The following is a 20,000-nucleotide window of genomic DNA, read 5'->3' on the forward strand; positions in this document are numbered from 1 at the left end:
AGTAACTTACTAACGAGGCAAACTGAAGAACTTATGCTGTGCATGCTGTGTTTACACAGTACAGCCAAGCCTTAGAAGATTAATGATTCTGATGAGCGTGCCTCGCACGGGTGACTCGTATGGCTCACTAGTTCGCAGAGCACGGTTAAATTCTGAAGCATACTTGAAAGTTGCTTTTAACAAGCTTACATTACATCATATCGTTTAATATGAGAGCACTCCGGTCTGTAGCAAACACCGAAAAAAAAATTTCATAATTTTAATTTCAACCAAAAACAATTTAAAAACTTTCGTGACAATATCGCGCCGTCTCTTGGGAGCAAATAGGGCGCTTAAGCATTCGCGTTTTTGAGACGCGAACGGCAACCGGAAGAGAACACTTCGCTTGCCAGGGCGGTGATGTCTTCCAGATTTTCAATACTGATCATCTCTAATGGAAAAAAGATATACTTAGCAACTAAAATGTGGTTGTGTGAAGAGAAGTTAAAAGGGAAAACCGCTCACTTCCGGTTGCCGTCTGCGTCTCAAAAACGTGAGTGCTTAAGCTCCCCATTAATAAGATGGTTTGCAACCTATCTCAAGAGACACAGATAACAGTGCTGCAATGTGGAAAAGGAGCTAATGAGAGATCTTTTGTTTTCGTCCACCAACATGTCGACGCTGACGTCACATAAAAAACCACGGAAGGATCAAACCGAATAAGTTTCAACTAGAGCAATGCCAAGATATTAAAGTTTTCATGCAAGAGAACGCAAATATATTCTTAACCTTTCAATGAAGTTCGATCCAAAGTGACCGAGGAGCCGATCCCTTGTATTCTTGTGGCAGCATCCTTTGAAGACCGAGGCATCCGAGGCATTAACGTTACACGTTCCGGCTCTGTAATTTAGCCGTGAGCGATGCTGATACTGCTAGAATTCAGATGATTGGCCCAGCGACACAATTTTTTTTCCCTCCGGATTCTTAGAGCTTCAGAAGATGCTTGGAAAGCTATAGAAATTTTTAAAGATTTCGAGGTATGATGACGGCTTCGTTTGACTCTGTGGCAAATTGCTTGGTAGTGAGACAGCACACCATTACTGTGTGTAATGAATCTTTATGGTATATTTAATTCATTTCCTGGTGAATGATCTCTTTACAATTTTCCATACGAATTACCACTTCACTCGACCGTTTCAGGCCTTAAGCACGGTTGAAATCTAAAACTCAATACTCAACTTGACACTCGAAGCGATCCGACGATCGATCAAAACTCAGACTATCAGTCCTTCTTTTACACGTGACTTTCTTCCCGCCACACGTAATGTATGCTTATTTATGTCAAATCTATTTTTAACACTGTGCTTCGGAGTAAGACAGTGCAATTTCGTTGAAAAGAAAGCAGTTTTGAAATGTTGCCCAGATTTTTTTCCACTGGATATTAAATTCCTAAACGTGGGAGTTAATTGCCGTGGTTTCCGGATTACGATGGTTAATTTTTACTAAAATGGAATTTTCGACACTTTTGAAAAAACTTGCCGTTTCTATGGCTCCAGGCTTTTTTCAAAAGTCTTTTTGAATAGAAAAAATCTATTATAGTTAAACTTTCATTGCATAATAATTATAGGGCTATAGGCGGCTAGTGATTTTCTAATCACAGCCGCCTATGGACAAAGATAAATGAAACCCTTGTGGCAGCCAATATCATAGGCTCAGACAGAACCGGTAACACTTCCGCTCGCTTTGCACACGAGTGTTATGGGTACGATTGATGTTTTGCAAGTTCTCAAAATTGCACGAGCCGTGACCATAAGTCACGAAACGTACGATTTTTTGCTTATCATATATTCAACTACCCTGCGAGCAGAGCCTCCTTTCGTCTTTTTCTTTACTGAAGAGGAGAAAAGTAGGTTCTGCCCGAATCGCGTCAACTCTTTGAAGCCGCCGCAGCCCGAACTTCTGGACTAGTCAATCTTGTTTTCTCTCGTCAAACCGGTTTTTCCATTGCGAGCGTCCGTTTTTTGACAAAACCGATGGTTATAATTGAGCCCGATGTACCATGAAAAACCAAGATGGCGGCGAGATCTGGCATAGTAGGCTTGGGTTCGAGACAGTATCCTGGCAACATGCAGCGCATATTCAATAAAGATCTTACTCGATTCATGCAGAGCCTTTTTCGAGAACGCCAAAATCGAGCAAGCAAAAGAAAGGCTCTGCTAGCAGGGTGATATTCAACAAAATTACCACACCCAAAATTACTGTTTCCATGGAAACTTTTGTATTGAACTCTATAACCTCTAATTGCAATTTATAACCTATTTATCCATTCGTCAAGGACCAATCAGAAGCGCCATATTCTTTTGCAATTTATAACAAACGTGGTTATCACATAATTTTATTTATGCCCCGAATCTTCTGTTGATTTAGATGAGCTGGTTGACGGTTTTACCGAGCCTTTAACTACAGCCCTGGATAAGCACGCTCCTCAGAAGTTTAATTACTGCCTGGTACACTGATGAAATTGCTGATGCAAAGAAGCAACGACAGACAGACTTACATACGTCAAAGCTTGTAAGTCTGTCAATTCTCTCATTTATCACACAAAATCAAGTCACTGTATCACCGTTGTTTGAAAGAACAAAGGTAATCAGAAAGTTTTGCTTACTACCCTCAACAAGCTTCTTCATCGGAATTCTGGAAAGGTGTTACCTTCTTCTTCGTCTGATATCAAATTGGCAGAACAGTTTGCTAATTCTCTACTAAAAAAGTTTCTTCTATCTACAAGGCCTGACTGAAAGTAGTGTGAACCTCCACAGTAATCCTTCTTCTGCAAATGTTCCTGATGTGTCCTTGTCATCCACGTTATCTCAGATTATCTGACTTAAAGCCTTTTATCATCTGGCGAACTGACTTCCGGTTTGAGAAAAAGCTAAATTTCCGGTGGTCTTTATATTGAATTAATTTTTTTTACATGGCACGTTACACCCCCAAATACAGAATATAGCTAAGCATTGATTTTTTTCACAACATCTTTTTTGAAAAAGTTATGGGTATTTCAGTATTGTTTATGTCTTTAAAAAGAACATTTTTCAAAATAAAAAGAAAACCATGCTTGTCTGGATGCAAAAACGAATACAAATTATCAAACCAGAGAGAGACAAATTTAGAGTTTTCTTTTATTGGTAACGTGACCATGGGCGTGGCATGATGACGTCATAGTTAGGTTCATTGCCTTTAATACAAAAGTTGGAAAATGACCAAAATAATGCCAAATTCTCTCAAATTACTTAACCATTACATACATCCTTAGCAACGCACCCCAAAAAATACGTCAGTGGGCCCTTAACCAGGGGCACCCAACGAATCTGTTCCCCACATTATCTGTTCCCCAGAGGAATCTTCCTGGCTGGCAAAAATACAGGTGTTTCGATTAGCTGGCTGGGAAATTTTGTTATTGATAGAGGTTTTGCCTGGGAATTACTGACTTTTTCTAGCATTTCAACCCGAGCTGGCTGTAGAAACTCTCTGAAGAGTGAGGACGACTAAAAAAATAAAAAAAAAAGAACCCCTTCCCTCTCCCAGAGAGTAGTCACAAACATACGACGGCTGGTCAGAGTGATTGGGCTTGCGGAAAAAACCTGTTTTGTCCCGGTTTTGTCGCTTTTGTTCGGTCGTTTTGGATAGAGAGATTTGAAAGTGCGCGGGATTCCTGGCTGGGAAACCAACCAATTTTATCTAGCTGGCTGGGAAATTTATTGTGTGTCTGGCTGGGAAAAAGGAACAGATAATGTTTTCCCAGCAACACTGAAAAACATCTGAAAATGCCTTAATAACATTTATTTTCATTAACTGGGGTATAATAATACATTTTACAACAAATTGGTCGTCGGGTGCCCCTGCTTAACTGGTGCAAAATGACATCTTAATGGCCTTAGATGGCCGTCGTGCTGTTTTCCTATTACTACTGGACCTGTCGACAGTTTTTGACACTGTTCAACACTCCACTCTGCTGTCTAGACTCCAGTCATGCTATGGTATTGCTGGTCTGGCTCTAGCGTGGATGGAATCGTACTTATGTAATGTAATCGTAAGCAATCTGTCGCTATTAACTATTCAGTATCTTCCTCTCACGATCTACATTGTGGTGTACCGCAAGGATCTGTATTGGGACCGGTGCTCTTCTCTCTTTATACTGTACCTATAACTGACATTATCCGAAGTCATGGTCTAAAGTATCACCTTGATGCTCATGACACACAGCTGTACTTGGCATTCCATCCCGCCTGTAGTGAGGACCTCGTTACAGCTACGTCATGTCAGGGGCACCCAACGACCAATTTGTTGTAAAATGTATTATTATACCCCAGGTAATGAAAATAAATGTTATTAAGGCATTTTCAGGTGTTTTTCAGTGTTGCTGGGAAAATATTATCTTTTCCTTTTTCCCAGCAAGAAACACAAGAAATTTCCCAGCCAGCTAGATAAAAATTGGTTGGTTTCCCAGCCAGCTGATCAAATTTATTTCCCAGCCAGGAATTCCGCGCGCTTTCAAATCCCTCGATCCGAAACGACCGAACAAAAGCGACAAAACCGGGACAAAACAGGTTTTTTCCGCAAGCGCAATCACTCTGACCAGCCGTCGTATGTTTGTGACTACTCTCTGGGAGAGGGAAGGGGTTCTTTTTTTTTTTTTTTTTTAGTCGTCCTCAGTCTTCAGAGTTTCTACAGCCAGCACGGGTTGAAATGCTAAAAAAAGTCAGTAATTCCCAGGCAAAACCTCTATCAATAAAGAGATTTCCCAGCCAGCTCATCGAAACACCTGTATTTTTGCCAGTCAGCAAGATTCCTCTGGGGAACAGATAATGTGAGGAACAGATTCGTTGGGTGCCCCTGTCATGTGTTGAAGCTTGTGTCGCTGAAATTCGTACTTGGATGTCTCGTAACTATTTGAAATTGAACGATGATAAGTTTGAACTTTTAGTTTTTCACACAAAACATTTACCACGTCCTAACATTTCTAATACACTGCGTTCTAGTTCTATGAATTTATTATTAATTCGTCGTACCAATACTATACTATATGGGCGAAGAGCATTTTGTGCTGCAGCACCTAGACTCTGGAATGGTTTACCACTAGACATACGATCAATTAACAGTTTAGAGTTTTTTAACAAAAACTCAAAAAAATATCTTTTTACTTTACAAAGTCAATTATGATATATTTAACAAATTGATGTCAGTTTTTCATGCGCCTGTCCTGTTATTGATCATGAATTTCGTCATAACATTGTCAAAGTAGCTGTGGATCCACGAGGCGATAGCCGAGTGGATCGGCAGACTAAATAAGGCAGAGGGAGCAAAAGTAAGTCAAAACACGAGAAGAAAGCGAGACAAAAATGCGAGAAACTTCAATCTGACGTGAGCAATATCACCTCAAACCTGTTTCATTTTTTATTCATGAGCAATAATGTGTGCTGTATATAAAACAATTAATTTTACCTATAATTACGCCCAACGAGGCCTTAGACCATCCCATTTTTTTTCTCCGTTTAGCGTCGTCCGACCGACCCAAATTTTTGGCATTTTCCCAAAAAAAAATAGGTAACGACGTTTTTAAGCCATTTTGTGTCGCATAGGAGTTTCAGTGGTTGATCCTTTTTCCCACGCTATCTTAATTTTGCAACAACATTCACCAACTTTTCCGCCATATTGACTTTGGGTTCTCCTGGCTCCACAGCTATGATGCTGGGGTACCAGGCCTCCGATTCCGAGAATGCTTATGATTTTTTTTTTTTAGGCTTTTTTTTTTCAATCCGACCGACCGACCCAATATCAGGAAACGCATTCCACGGTAAACGAAAAAAAAGGGGGATGGCCTTAGCTTCGATGCGATTAATATTTTTGACAGGCAAACAATTCTCCCGCTGTTCACTCAAATTTAGTAAAACGTAATAAGTTTTAAAATGCGTTAAATAGTATAAGAAAACAAGGAAAGCTAAATGCCAGGCCAAACGGCTCCGACATTTTTCGACAACGTCATATATGAACAACGAGTGCGAGTGTTTCATCATAGGTTCCAAACACCGAGAAACTAAATGAAAGCACGAGGCCGAAGGCGGAGTGCTTTTATTGTTTCGAGGTGTTTGGAACCTATGATGAAACACGAATTATCATATGGACCGTACGGCCCCGCGCGCGCTTTCATTGTAAAACTATCGGTAAAATCCCCGTATGAGGACCGCACGCATTAGCGCGAGCAGGGCCAGAAAAAGCCGTACGGCCCTGCTACGAACACGTACCGCTCCGTGCGATGTGATTTTAGAGGATTGCGTCGCTTGTAAGCATCCAAGTTATTTACAGCAGCCAGAAAATCAAATACAACCAACAAAGTAGATAAATTATCTGTGCTAAAATTTTTGTTACTTGGCCCGAGGTCATGGCGTAAGGACCGAGCGCAGAATTTAAATTTAGAAAAAGAATGGTGCTTTCTGTTGTGAGGAGTTTAATAATTGTACCGTTACATTTAACGTCAGGAGTAAATAATTTAGGTTTTTTTAAGTTTGTTTTGTAAAATGTGTGATTAAATAAAGTTGTTTATCGTCATGTGTTTTTCTTGTTTTATCAATATGCAGATGATGAAAATTTGCACCCGTGTTTGAAATTATTTCCAAACACGGCGTGATTTTCAACTCGTATTTCATTGGGTTTCTAAACCCATCCACCTGACCAGAATAAGATGCTCTGGTTGAGTAAGACCTGCATGAATAATTAATGAGTTTGAGAACACATCATCAACATTTGATTCAACAAGGCTTCACCAGAGGCCTGGGCCCGGTTGTTCGAAAGCCGATTTACTTCATCCAGGATTAGCGTAAAGTTTTGTTTCATGTTTTCAACTTTTTGGTGAAAGTTTATTTTGCTTATTTTTGTTTTTCAAGATTGACTTCTTCTAATGTAAAGTTACGATGAATATCAGTGTCGAACAGCATTTGGGAGTAGAGAAATAAACTCCTTGGTTAATTTTGAATCTAGGATTAGCGTTAATCGGCGTTTGAACAACCGGGCCCCGGTTGTTACTATGGTACGTCATTAAGAGACGGATTAGTGCGCACGCGCCTAACCAACAATGTTCAAAGAGGGGGGCAAACAGCTTCAACTTCATTCAACATTCGTAAAAACAAAAGACATGTTGAATGGTTGTTGAAGCAAAGTTTAAACGCTTTTAAACTCATTCAACATCGATTCAACTTCGATTCAACATGTTTCAACAAGGTTGAATGGGGGAGGGGGGATGGTTTCAACATCGCTGTTCAACAAAATCGAAAGGATGTTGTTTCCGGTCCGTTTGTCCAGTCCTTAATTAATGAACATACAAAATGCAATCGCAAAAATGGGTTCTACCCCTAACACGACAGAGCTTCCTCCTATCTCAGGCTGGAGCCAATAAAATGTGAGGTTATAAATAACAGCGAGGTAGCTAACAAGAATCATCAATCTTTAAGAGTTTGCAATAAATCTTCATTTCAGCAATGCAAAGCTAAAGCTTAATTAATAAAACGAATCTTCAGTTTGAACACTTCGTACCGGAATACCTTAACGGCCTACTTCACCGCAATTCTTAAAAAAAATCTGCATGAAAATAAAAGAAGGTGCGGTTTATGGCTATCACTTGGCATCATTACTGTTTTCGGGGAAGGTTACGTCTTGAGTTGCACCTAAAAATTCAGCGGCCTCAGCTTCCATGCATGCGTTGTATCCTTCGCAGTGGTATGCTCTGAACATGCGCGGAGTGAAGAACTGATTCGCCGTGCTGTGTTGCGGGAACGCTCCACAGAGCTTGTCTGACAAACCTTTAAAGCGACTACCATGACAACAATCGCAGCAGCAAAACGTTAGGCTGTCTACTTCCTTTGCGTCTTGTTGTGGGCCTTTACCCCATTGACCGGCTTCAAGATCAACATTGACGTCTTCCCATTTCACGGATTTCTGGATGCCTCCATTGGGATGCGGTTGAGTGAGCAGCAAGGTTTCGCCTTCACCCGATTTGGTTGTTTCTTTCATATTGGACTTCTGTTTGTCGATGCGCCCATTGGGATGCCGCGGAGTGAGCAGCAAGATTTCGCCTTCACCGACCTTGGTTTTATTTTCATAATAATGCACCTTACACCTGAAGAAAGAAGTACAATTATTTTGCTTTACATTTTCAAGCGATCCCTCTAGAAGTACGTGACATTTCTTGCTCCAAAGGCAAATGGACAATGGCAAGGTACATTACACGAAAGTGATCACCCGATTGAAATTGCCACGATTTATGATTCGCTCAAAAATTTTGCGCCTTTTTAAATTGGTGAAAAGAAATACAGGCAATTTCTTCGAATATAAGCACTTCATGGTCCAATTTGCACTTGTCGCAATTCCCCACTACATAAACTTTGGGCGACTGGAATGATTGTAGCATTGTTGAATTGTTGGGGTGGACGGCAAGTTTATGTTCACCACAGATGCGCCGGTTCAAGTCGTTAAAGAAAGCTAATTAGATAAACGAACCTGCAAGAGGAAATGCTAATTTGCAAAGTCGTTGAATGCGAAGGTTAATGTGATTCTTAAATGTTATGATACTTTTTTTAAAAAAAAACCAATAGGCACATATTTATTATTAAGAAATTCAACTGCCAGTGAAAAGCTCACCTGTTAAAAGAATTGCTCTTGGGAGTTAAAGAACAAAACCACAGAGTTTAAGGAGGCTCGAAATAGTTTCTCCTTTTTTTTAAAATCCTAATACACATATTCTGTTCTCAGATATAGCTAGAATAATCCTATCAACACGAAATTTGGCCAGTACCCATCATAGATTTCTCGCATGTAAATATCACCACTAGCCACCGACACTGAAGTGAAAAGTTGTTTTAGTACATATTTAACAGTGAGAAAATATAGCACAGAAAGATCATTTTAACTCATATATTCTTGCAACGATTACAATATTTCGGGCGTAAATCACGCGTGAGCTGCTCGGAGATGAATGGCAAGTAGTAACCAAATCAGAGCGCGCCTTTAACGCTATCCACAGTTTTAGATAATGTTAAAAATAATCTCTAAAATATTTAAAATTCAAAAAAATCTGTAGGTCAGTTTTACAGAGTTATCAGGTCTTTTGAAATAGGTCTCTAATACTTTTTTCCACCTGCAGAATTTGTTTTTGTAGAGTTTATACCCATGTTGCACGGCATTTTCTTTCCTTTCTTTTCGAAAGTTTACTCGTGGGACAAAAGAGACCTGAAGAAGTCACGCGTTTTAACACTGCAACCGGTAGCCATTATATCAGAGATTTAACGTCACGTTTTCGTGAAACGCGAGCGGCAAAAGTGACCACGTGACCATGTTTCCCGCCATTTTCGCGTTTACCGGCTACTACTCGCCGTTTCTACGTGAAACGCATTGGCCTCAAACGTGGGATGTTTTTTTTTTTTTACATAACAAGTTGTTTGTGGAAAAAAAAAGAACCCAAAAACCATTTTCCGGTTAGTCATGGTTACAGGTAGTTGATAACTGACACCTCACCACAATTTTCTTCATGAACTCCCGTTGACTCTCTGTTGACTCACACAACAGCTTCATCGAAACTCACAAAATTTGACAGGAAAGGATTTTCATTTTATAAAGCGTCTTTTTCTACAATGTTCTTGTTTTTGTTTATCGTTACAGTTTTATAGTTATAGTTGTTTATAGTTGTTTAGTTATAGTTGTTTATAGTCGTTATAGTTGTTTAAAGAAAAAAAACAGCGGTAGACTAGCAACCTTTGTGGCATGATTATGGTGCTGAAGCAAGAATCCCCCTACAGGAAGGGCTTCCTCTCCACTAACAGAAATAATAATCTCTAGTAAAGCGGGTTAAGTGGGGTGAAAATATTGTGTGTGTGGATGGTGAGTCTGTGAAATGAGGAAGAGAAATTCACAAAGCAAACTCTCAACTTCACTGTGGAATTAGCGAAACAAAACAAACTCTCTGTGAAAATCAAAACTTTAATTTCAGAAACAGCCAGATAGTATACGTACAAGGAACTAAATAAAAAAAAGAGGGATGAACAAATATTTGAACATGAAAATTATTCGTTCTTAAAAAATAAGAACAAATAAGGGGGGGCTTTAGAGGGTGTTATTACAATACCCAATCTTAGGAGACCTATGATCAGCCATTTATTACGTCACATACGCATGTGACGCATGTGAACCACCTCACGTAAGTTCTCAGTCACATACGTCAAAATATAGTAGTTCTAAAAATAGAAACATGATGCTAAATCTCTCTATTCAGTTTTTTTTTGGCGCGATTTAAAAATTAGAACCCACTGAGTTTTTGCGCATGCAAAAAAATATTTCGAGCCCCCTTAAGGACGGTGCCACATATTATTATTGCGCATACGTTCTGCGCATCACGCAATCACTTTTTATATTTTCAAGTTAAAGAACCTTGCTCACCAACTTAACATTGCGCGCCCACAACACTTCAGTCGCCATTTTCAGTGGTCCCGAAACTCGGAATTATGTGACTGTTAAAGTAATGTGTTTCCATCGGACATCAGATGCGCTACCTAATTCTGTTTTCCATGGAAAAATAAGCTATGTTTATTAGAATTTCATTTTCTATGATTATTTATACATGACTTGCTCTTTTCAACGCAACGGAAATTGTTGTTGAACCATCTTCTCTTGGAGTGGCAGCGAGAAGAAACGCAATAATTGAATTGAGATTCCGCGAAGACAAGGGGGCATTGAAAAGCAAGAATGACCAGAATCAATGCATTATAATTTCTGGAAAGTGCAGAAATAATTTCCTTCACTACATTGCAAGAAAAATCACGAACAGCGATTATTTCATCGTCGGATCGATGATTCTGGTTCAAATAATGTTATGCCAATGCATGTCGTCTGCTCAAGCTGCCATCAGTGAACACAGGCGAACATTTGAATACTGATCTCTATCACAATCTGTAAAAGCCTTTATCTTTTCGCTGTTCATTTCATTTTCTCACCAATCATAAAACTGCGTTTTGTGGAACTGAGCAAGCTGGCGTGTGACATATTTTGATTTTTGGTCAGCTTGTGTTTAATTCACAGAAATAATTTTTTCCTTGGATTCAAAACCCGTTTGAAGATTTGGTAAATTTGAAAAGGAAGAAATTCTAGGAACGTGGAAAAAGTGGGTATTGCGCGCGCGACAAATGAAACCATCTTAGTTTCTTTTGACTAAGTCGATAACCGCTTGCATTAATAGGGAATTTAAGAAACGACGACGGCTACGACTACGACAAAGCCACAAAACAATAATATCATTGGTTAAAAGAGCATAAATAATCGTGCTGCACGTGCAGCACGGATTTTAGCAAGTATCTCTGCGGTCCTCTGCATAACGAGGCGTGAAATCACCAAATTTGAGGTTTTGACGACAACGTAAGCATCCAACAAAGAATCCTTCATTCTCTATTTTAACTCTGAAACCGCGCGTACCAATTTATTTTTAGGACATTTCGCCCACATTGTAGGACGTGAACGAGACTGAATAATCGCGGAAGAATTATACTAGAACCAAGTTATATTTTGAGGTGACGGTTTCGTCGACCGTCGCCGTCGTAGATCTCTTGGTCAAATCCCAAGAGTAATATAACACTAAAACTCCCAGATGTAAACAAAAACAGAGGCGTGGTTGAATGGGATCCTTTAAATTGTTTTTCCGATCTTTTCTATCAAAATGCCTCGGAAGATTTATTTGGTTGCAGTGCAAAACACATGCATGTCTCTTGTAGCAAAAGACCAAAAAATGAAATCGTAATGGAACAGTTGTCACTACGACGTATTGAAAGCTAGAAACAAATGATCGCAGCGAGAAAGTCGGACGGTGCAGAAGAATAGAAACACAAACAGGTGCAAATTTCTTTATTCATCGGGCAGGGGAGTGAAAAATTGCCAAAAAATCAATCCACAAGACGTTGAAAAAAAATACCTAACGTAACTTTTAAAATCGTGTGGTTACGCCTATCTTTTATTATATAAAATAGAAGTTTGAGGCCCATTGAAGACGGTATTAATTTTTGGGGCCGTGAAAAACTAATAAAGGGTGCTTTTTAGTAACTACAGAGGAGGGTTGTCAGGCTAAAAAATGGCTCTGTCGTTTCGTTTTTGTGATTAAAACACATTTATAGAATCATCCGGTTGCCATTCGCTATTCATTTTAAAGATCTTTGACTTTCCTGTTGTTTTACTGTAAGCAAACGTGCCATTGAAAACTGTGAAAAAATTTATGTTTCTTTGTTTGAACAAAAAAATTTTAAGTGTCCACTTTTTCAAAAAAAAAACGTACTTATATTCGGAAAATGCATGCTATTTTCATTTCTCGTTCCAATAACCCAAAGTAAGATCTACTTTTCTGCGAGGTCATACCCCGGGATAAAATTCTTTTCATTAGGTGGCACCGTCCTTAACTGGCAAACTTTGTTCCTCTTAGCGGAGGACTTCACTCTAATATTACTTAGTGCGTTCTGCTAACCTGTAACTCCTGGGTGGAAAACCGTCGGTGTCGATGAACTTCTCTTTGATATCTTCATAGACGTCACGGCCATCGAGCCCGGTAAAGGAGCAATGAAGTTTCTCACGGGCCAATGAAAAGGCATGCAGCATATCACTGCCCCACTCTTCGTCGGTTTTTTTGTGACCGCCGTCAGCTACAACAATCTTTGGTAAGCGTTTTTTCAACAGCGGTAAGATGGCAAGATTTTCAATGTGGCCACCATCACTGAGACGTAAAATGGGGGGAGGGGCCGGACCGCGAGTAGGAACGGAAAACATCTGTCTCAAAAACCGCACCATGGTCACATGAACAACAAACCATCTGAAAAAGAGACGGAATTGCATGGTGAAGATGTTGGTGTTTTGGGCGCTATATTCCTCAGAACCGGCCATTTCTTTTCATATGGAGTGTATTGTTATATGCCTCGTTCTTCAAACGATGCCGCAACAGGAACACAATAATGGACGGGTATTCCGCAGTTATTCAATCAGATTTAGGTGGGGTGAAGAATGCTCATTTCCCAGTTAGTGCTCTCCACAAGTCACAACCGTTTTTCATAAATTTTGAAGCTGTAGCATTTTATTCCACTAAACTTTATTTTGACTCCGAGAAAATTAGAATGGTGCCACTTAACGAAAGTGAAATAATAAGTGTAAAGTCTTTGAGATGAAATCTGGTTTACATATTTCATGAAAGTATATTACTTTAACCCGTTTTGAGACAAGGGCAATGGGTGAAAAGAACACCTAGCCGCCATCTTTCGTTGATTATACCTCGTTAGTTTCTCCATAGTTCCTGGATTTTCTCGTCCAGTGTCTAGCACAGAAATATACACCAATGCCAAAAGCATTATGAAAAATATCAGCACCCCAATCGCCACCCACATTTCGTCTTCATCCTTCTCACCATTGATGAAATACACAAGCGGGAAGAATACCAGGGGCAGGACACGGACGATCTCGACGACAAATGGAAGAATCTGCAAAGACAAAACGAAGGACGGAAAAGTGGAAAAAACTTCCTTTATTGTCTAATCACGCCGCAGAAAAACAAAAACAAAATAATCTATTTAGAAATTATTAGAAGAAAAAGCAAGAAAGGTTAACGGGAGAGGGGATCTCCTTTTATTAATGATCCACTAGAAAGAAGTAAGAAAAAAAAAATGTATATTGCGGATCGAAAGAATACCCCCAGTGCTTCGTCCAATGACAGTTCTGATTTCAGTTGATCTGTAGTCTCGACAATTCGTAGAGCACTTGTGCTCGGCTAAATAACCTTGAGACTTAAATAAAGTAATCATTTCAAGTTCCCGTTCTGGCCTTGTAGCTCAGTCGGTAGAGCAACGGTGATCAAGTCCGAAGGTCGTGGGTTCAAATCCCACCCTGGTCAGAGTTTTTCTCTGTCCTTGTGTGCCCAATTCCAATACTATGGTTGATCTCTGATGGAATAATTGAATAAAAAAAATTCACAGTAGTGTAAGGCCTCACTCGAACTTGAAATCATTATTTTCAATATGCTACTGAAGGACAACAACTGACGATGACCTAAATTTGGCTTGGGCCGAGCCGAATTTGTCCTTGTGAGTAACATCTAACATACCAACAATTTGCTCCCGTTCTGGCCTTTTAGCTCAGTCGGTAGAGCAACTGTGATCAAATCCGAAGGTCGTGGGTTCAAATCCCACCCTGGTCAGAGTTTTTCTCTGTCCTTGTGTGGGCCCAATTCCAATACTAGGGTTGATCTCTGATGGGATAATTGGGTACAAAAAACTTCACAGTAGTTTTAGGCCTCACTCGAACTTGGAATCACAAGGTTATTTAGCCGAGCACAAGTGCTCTACGAATTGGGGAGACAACAACTGACGATGACTTAAATAAAGTGATTATTATTATTGATAATGTAGCATTTGCTCTTTGGCTGATGGGATTGCCGTCATAACCATGTTAGGAAAGCCACAGCAAATGGCCAAGGGCTAACAGGTATTCTTTCTTCTTTACATCCTTCTTCTTCTCATTATTATTATTATTATTATTATTATTATTATTATCATTATCATTATCATTATCATTATCATTATCATTATCATTATCATTATCATTATTATTATTCCTATTATTCCATGCAATTAAATGCCTGAGCCAAATAAAACTTGTCGCATCATAATCATCATCATCGTCATATCTTTCTTTACCCTCGGATTTTAGAGAAGCTATCACCTAGTTTTTACCCTCCCAACCATAACATACCACAGAGGACAGACCACAACACTGGGAGCTCCATGCCCTCCTCTTTGCGAACAGTGTGTGGGTGCTTTTACGTCCCACTGGCTTATGAACATTGAAGGATTGTGAGGCGGGGTCTACGGTTTATCGTCCTTATCCGAGACGACTAGAGAGTCTACCGATTTGCAGATGTCATCACAAAGGAAACACTTTTTCCTCAGTTATTAACTTCCGGCCAAAGTTTTGATCCCGCGACCTCCCGCGCAGTAGTCCGATGCTCAACCAACTGAGCCGACCGGTCAGCGGCATTCCTACACTCTGTAGCAACATGAAAATTACATTAAAAAAGCCAGGTTTTGAAAGGTAAAAAGTGTATTGCGAGGATGGAATTAGCCTGTTTGCAGACTCAAAGCGTGAAATGTTCTGTCGCAATATTAGACGAATCAGCGAAGGATATCAAGTATGCCGAGTAAAAAAAGAGTATTGTTCGCGGCAAATCATATTGGTTGGGAAAATATGAATATTTGGTGCAACTCCCATCTTTTGTTTCAGTAAATCAATAGGCCTACGGGTCCCCTGGCAAACGTCAAAATTGCTTTAGTTCCTAAACTAAAATAGGTGAGAGTAAGTTATTTCCAAGGGAAAAGATGGGGAGCGAGGCTAGGAGAAAAAAAGAGGCTCTTGAAGAATTTACTTACCTCCCAATACCATTTCAGTTTACGCAGAGTCTGGACATCGGAAACCAAGGAAGACCCCATTCCCAGTCCCAACACGACTTGCAACTGCTTAAATCCCACCGTTGAGCTTTCGTAAGCCCCCATGTTTTGTGCGACCGCGGCAGCTGACGTTGCCATGGCAGCTGACAGTTCGATGTCTTTTGGGTACAGCTTGTTCTCGAACTGTTCCTTGCCATCGGGGCGGTCAAGACGTTCAATTACAGTCGGTGACATGACGAGGAGTTCGTATATCCGCCGTTCTGTTTCGTCTAGGGACCATTCGTTGACCACGACGTTTGATATGTACTGTGGTACCATCTCCGACCCGAGATCTCCCAAGGTGAGTGGCCCTGATTGATTCCACTTCACCCGTTCTTGGTCCGTGTCCGATGTCCCTTTGCAAACTTTACACGAAACCAAAAATATATCTTCGAAGCCAATCCCTTCGCAACCCCACTTACCAACACTTTTGGGTGTGTAAAACGCTCGCTGAAGACGCCACCTGTAAGGAACAGTAAACTCTACAACTTAGTAGGTGATTGTAGGTATTGTTCTCATTCACAAAACTCCTACGCAGACACAAATCTCCCGTCGATAATCTCTTTTAATTACAGTTTTTTTAAAGCTGTTTTTAAAGGTTTCTCTGGCATCGAAGGGTTCAACGTTGGTTCACCTCCTATAATTGGAAAGATAAACGTCGGGTCTTCATAAGCAGAAAGCTACATGTCCACGTTTAGACGATTTCATGCTGAACAGTCCGGTATCCTGTGTTATTCTGTCCGGTCTTTTAAAATCATAACGCAGTGCCTCAGTTCCCGGTGAAGATAATAATAGGAAAGAACTCGAAAATGACTGAAAACGCACCGTTCACTGCGTGTTATGATTCTTATTGACCTGTAAATAATGTACACGTCAACATGAAGCCTTAATTTCTTCTCTGGTCATTTTACTTATGCAACGGGGGAGGGAATGCAAAGACTTCTTCCGGGTTAATTCAATTATCTTCTTCTTTCGGTTAGGCCTAGAATAACATTCCCTCTCCATAATTCCAAACTGCACAGTGTCAGAAATTTCAAAGAATTGTAATCTCTTCCCCCACTCCCCCACCGGGTTGAGGTTGTTATTGTCGGTTCTGCATGATGGGGAAAAGAACAGTATATACCAACCACGCAACAACAGCGACTCCTTAACAATAGAGGGATCACGGAGGATATTTTAAAGTGGTATAACTAGAATTGCCAAGACAAATAAGCATTTGGGATTATGGTTCTGCCAATATTCACGTGTTATTAAATTTTCGACCTCGGATATAGCGTTTTTAGCTTTCTGATTGGTTTACTCAAACTCGGTTATATGCACATTACCGTATGACCTAATATGGAAAATGATTGCGTCAAGTGTTGGCAAGCTGACAAATTTGTGCGAGAAGCGAAATTTCAAGCTTTAGAATTTAATGAAAATTTAATAAAACAATTATTCCATTCGAGCTTGTTATAGCCAACTCATATCCAACGCGCGCTCAAGGAATCATTGTCCATTAACATGCCAGGCTGCTGGCCAAAGCCAAAGAAACCGCTGTATTTGTATTAACTGTGAAAGGTCACTTTTTCACGTACCTGTTAAACAAGTACACAAGCCGTTGTTGAAGTGCTCCTAGCGCAGGGATGATCCACATCACAAAACCGAAAGCAAACATGAGACGGAAGAATAAAGTATCCGAGTACTGCACACCGAAGATAGACTCACGGTAAACTTTCCAGTAAATAAAGTAGGAAAACATGTAAACCACAACAACAAAGGAGGCCTTTTGTCTGAGTACTGGAAAGAAGGCCCAGATGGCAAAGCTAAAGAAAAGAATGAGTAGCTGTGTCCAGATTGGGGTGTTCTCGAAAAGAAATTGAATGCAGAATGGGATGAAAGTAAACGCAAACAACAAACCAGAGGTACTTGACAGCAAGTAAAGTTCATGGCGATACTTCGAAATCCACCGAGCCAAAAAAAAGAAAATGACAAACAACCCAGCTAAGACAGAAAACAAGACAAGGCGATCGTAAGCTTTGGTTCCTATCTCAACCTCACAGTCCGGTTGTCGGAATTCACCTTGAACTGGGAGGGAACCATTACCAACTGTATTCTTAGGAGGAAGCGATGTAGTTGGATGGTCTGGGCACTTCAATTTTGCTCGCAGAAAATTTCCAAAGAGTAAATCAATGGCATAAGCAACCGGGAAAGCGTAACAACCCCACAATAATAATGGCATAAGGACACAAACAAAAAGAATCAATAACACGATTAAGACGGTATCAACAATGCCATGAAGAGGTATCTGCCAATTGCACATCAACCCGGATCTTTTCCTCATATGCTCGAAAAATTCCTGGTGCCATTTTGGATCGTCAACATTTTTATTCCTATATTTCCAGTCCACGTACGCCGAGCCTGTGTAACCGCCCCCAGACACGCAGCTTAGGTAGTCGATCCTGGTCTCACGCTGCAAGAGTCTGCGCAAAACTCCCGAACAGAATGCCGCTGACCGGATACCGCCACCAGAAAACGCAAGGCCTGTCTGCCTTCCTGCAGCCATCTCTGCTGTTGGAGGAAGGTTTTAAATGGCAATAAATAAAATATCGCTTTTTCAGTGATACTATATATGGTAGAGATTGCAAACCCCCTGATCAACTAACGAACCCGGGCTTTTCTATCTATAGCGATCTTTGCTCACCTCAAGACACAGGCATGTTTCTAAGCCCCTAAAAGCTTTTTACTGATAATCTCTATGGTAGAATGGAGGGCGATAATTTTTTATTCATGGTGAAGATTTGGAGGCAACTTCTTCTAATCAAAGCCTTGGCGTCAGTGTGGCTTCGTTTCACGAATCGTGCATACGGAACCCGCGCCCGCAATGCGCGCGGCAGTCAAAACTGTGCTATCCTGTCAATCATTTTCCCTTTCACTGGAAACGGTGCATTTCTGTGCGTACACGACGTTGTTGTCGATCTACCCTGGCGAAAGGACGCGAACAAAATCTTTTTTTCGCGAAATTAACACAAATAAATAAATTATCAATACAGTTTGGACGTCTTCTCACACTTGATTCGAAAATACTAGACTCAATTCGTCTTAAAATAGTTAGAAAAAGCACAAATAACAGCCAAAGCGCAACAGCTGACGTTCAAATCACAGCTCTCTGGCAAACCAGTTTTGGCGCCAAAGTTCGTTCACAAAAAAGTTGCCTCAAAATCTTTTAATTGGTTTTCTGGCCCTTTATTGCGAACAATTGACTTGACGTCGAAAAGCACAGTTTTTCTTGTGCGCTGAATTCTGATTGGTCAATTTAAATTTCAGTAGCTCTTGCCGTATGCACGGAAGTTGGATAAAAAATAGTCGAGTTCCCGCTCAAAAACGGCTGGCCACCTATCTGAACTGGAGATCTCGAACGACATATATTCGGAAAAAGAGACGTCATGAAATACGCACACGTAACGCTCGATAGGTAAACATACAAGTGCGCATGTTTGAAATTAAAATTAACCCAGGTTCGACCCAGGTTTGCGTTCACACGACACTTCTTCAAAAGTAACTCATGCAGGTTCAACCTGGGTCGAACCTACTTGCGGAGATGGGTTGGATTTAACACAGGTCGACCCGGGTTAGCAGCGTTCACATGACGATAACTAACCCGGGTTAATTTGAGCCCAGGTCCAACCTAGGTTAGTTTATGCCGTGTGAATAGGGCTTACAACGTCGCGCTTCTGCCGTGCTTGTTCGAAAAGACTTTGCATTTGGGTCTCTGTATCAAATATCCGATAATTTTTTGGAGAACACAAAATTCATCGAGACTACAGGATCACTGATCAGACCAACGCTAGCACCATTTCCTTTTTTGGTGCACACGTGTCCTTACTTGTCGAAAAATCCACGACACATGCGCGTCAAAGAACACGTACAATAATGCGCCGAAGGGAATACAAGAAGGGAATACAAGAATTAAGTTCGACTCAGGCACGGGTTTGTCGCAACATTGAAACCGTAAGACCGTTAAGCACGGCAGTTGCTCGACTTGGTTTCAAACGGCGTGCCATTGTCGTAAAATAAAATGTTTTGGATTATTATTGCAAGCCAGTGCGGCCCAGTGGTTAGAGCGCTTGCCTTGAGATCCACTGGATCCCGGGTTCAAGACACGTTCTGAACACTGGTTGAATTTGATCGTGGTAGTCCCTGGTTCAACTTCTCAGCTGCATTTGTAAATAGCGAACTAGCTTGCTTCTGGCCAGTTGGGATTCTTAACAGTTGTTGTTGAATATTCTGTTCTGTCGTGATTGTATTTCATTGGCCCTGAAAAGCCCCTATGGGGAGTGGTCAATTACGCATGTAATGTAATGTAATTATGCGATTTGATGTCATTTTAAATAAGGCGTTCGATACTCTAGTCGTGCCATGGTCGCCGGATAAAATTCCTTTGAGTTTGGAATGGAAAAAATCTAAAATCTCTAGGCATTCCATTTAATACTTTATTGC

General features: G+C 40.5%; 1 protein-coding gene across 2 annotated transcripts in view; it reads right to left on the minus strand.

Annotated features, from left to right (window-relative positions):
* Window positions 1-4,490: 4,490 nt before the first annotated feature.
* Window positions 4,491-20,000, minus strand: part of LOC137999679 (uncharacterized) — a 16,733-nt gene continuing 1,223 nt past the window's right edge. The window contains exons 2-6 of one of the 2 annotated variants that reach the window (XM_068845529.1): window positions 17,099-18,068; window positions 15,465-15,984; window positions 13,318-13,523; window positions 12,524-12,865; window positions 4,491-8,146 (exon numbers count right to left, since the gene is read on the minus strand). In XM_068845529.1, coding sequence (XP_068701630.1) covers window positions 7,645-8,146; window positions 12,524-12,865; window positions 13,318-13,523; window positions 15,465-15,984; window positions 17,099-18,068 — 2,540 coding nt within the window. In that variant the 3' untranslated portion in view covers window positions 4,491-7,644. Of the gene's footprint in view, window positions 8,147-12,523; window positions 12,866-13,317; window positions 13,524-15,464; window positions 15,985-17,098; window positions 18,072-20,000 lie in introns of both variants that reach the window. The other variant, XM_068845528.1, reaches the window with a different exon arrangement.

The sequence above is a fragment of the Montipora foliosa genome, chromosome 4, assembly GCF_036669935.1.
Source record: "Montipora foliosa isolate CH-2021 chromosome 4, ASM3666993v2, whole genome shotgun sequence".
Classification (NCBI taxonomy): domain Eukaryota; kingdom Metazoa; phylum Cnidaria; class Anthozoa; order Scleractinia; family Acroporidae; genus Montipora; species Montipora foliosa.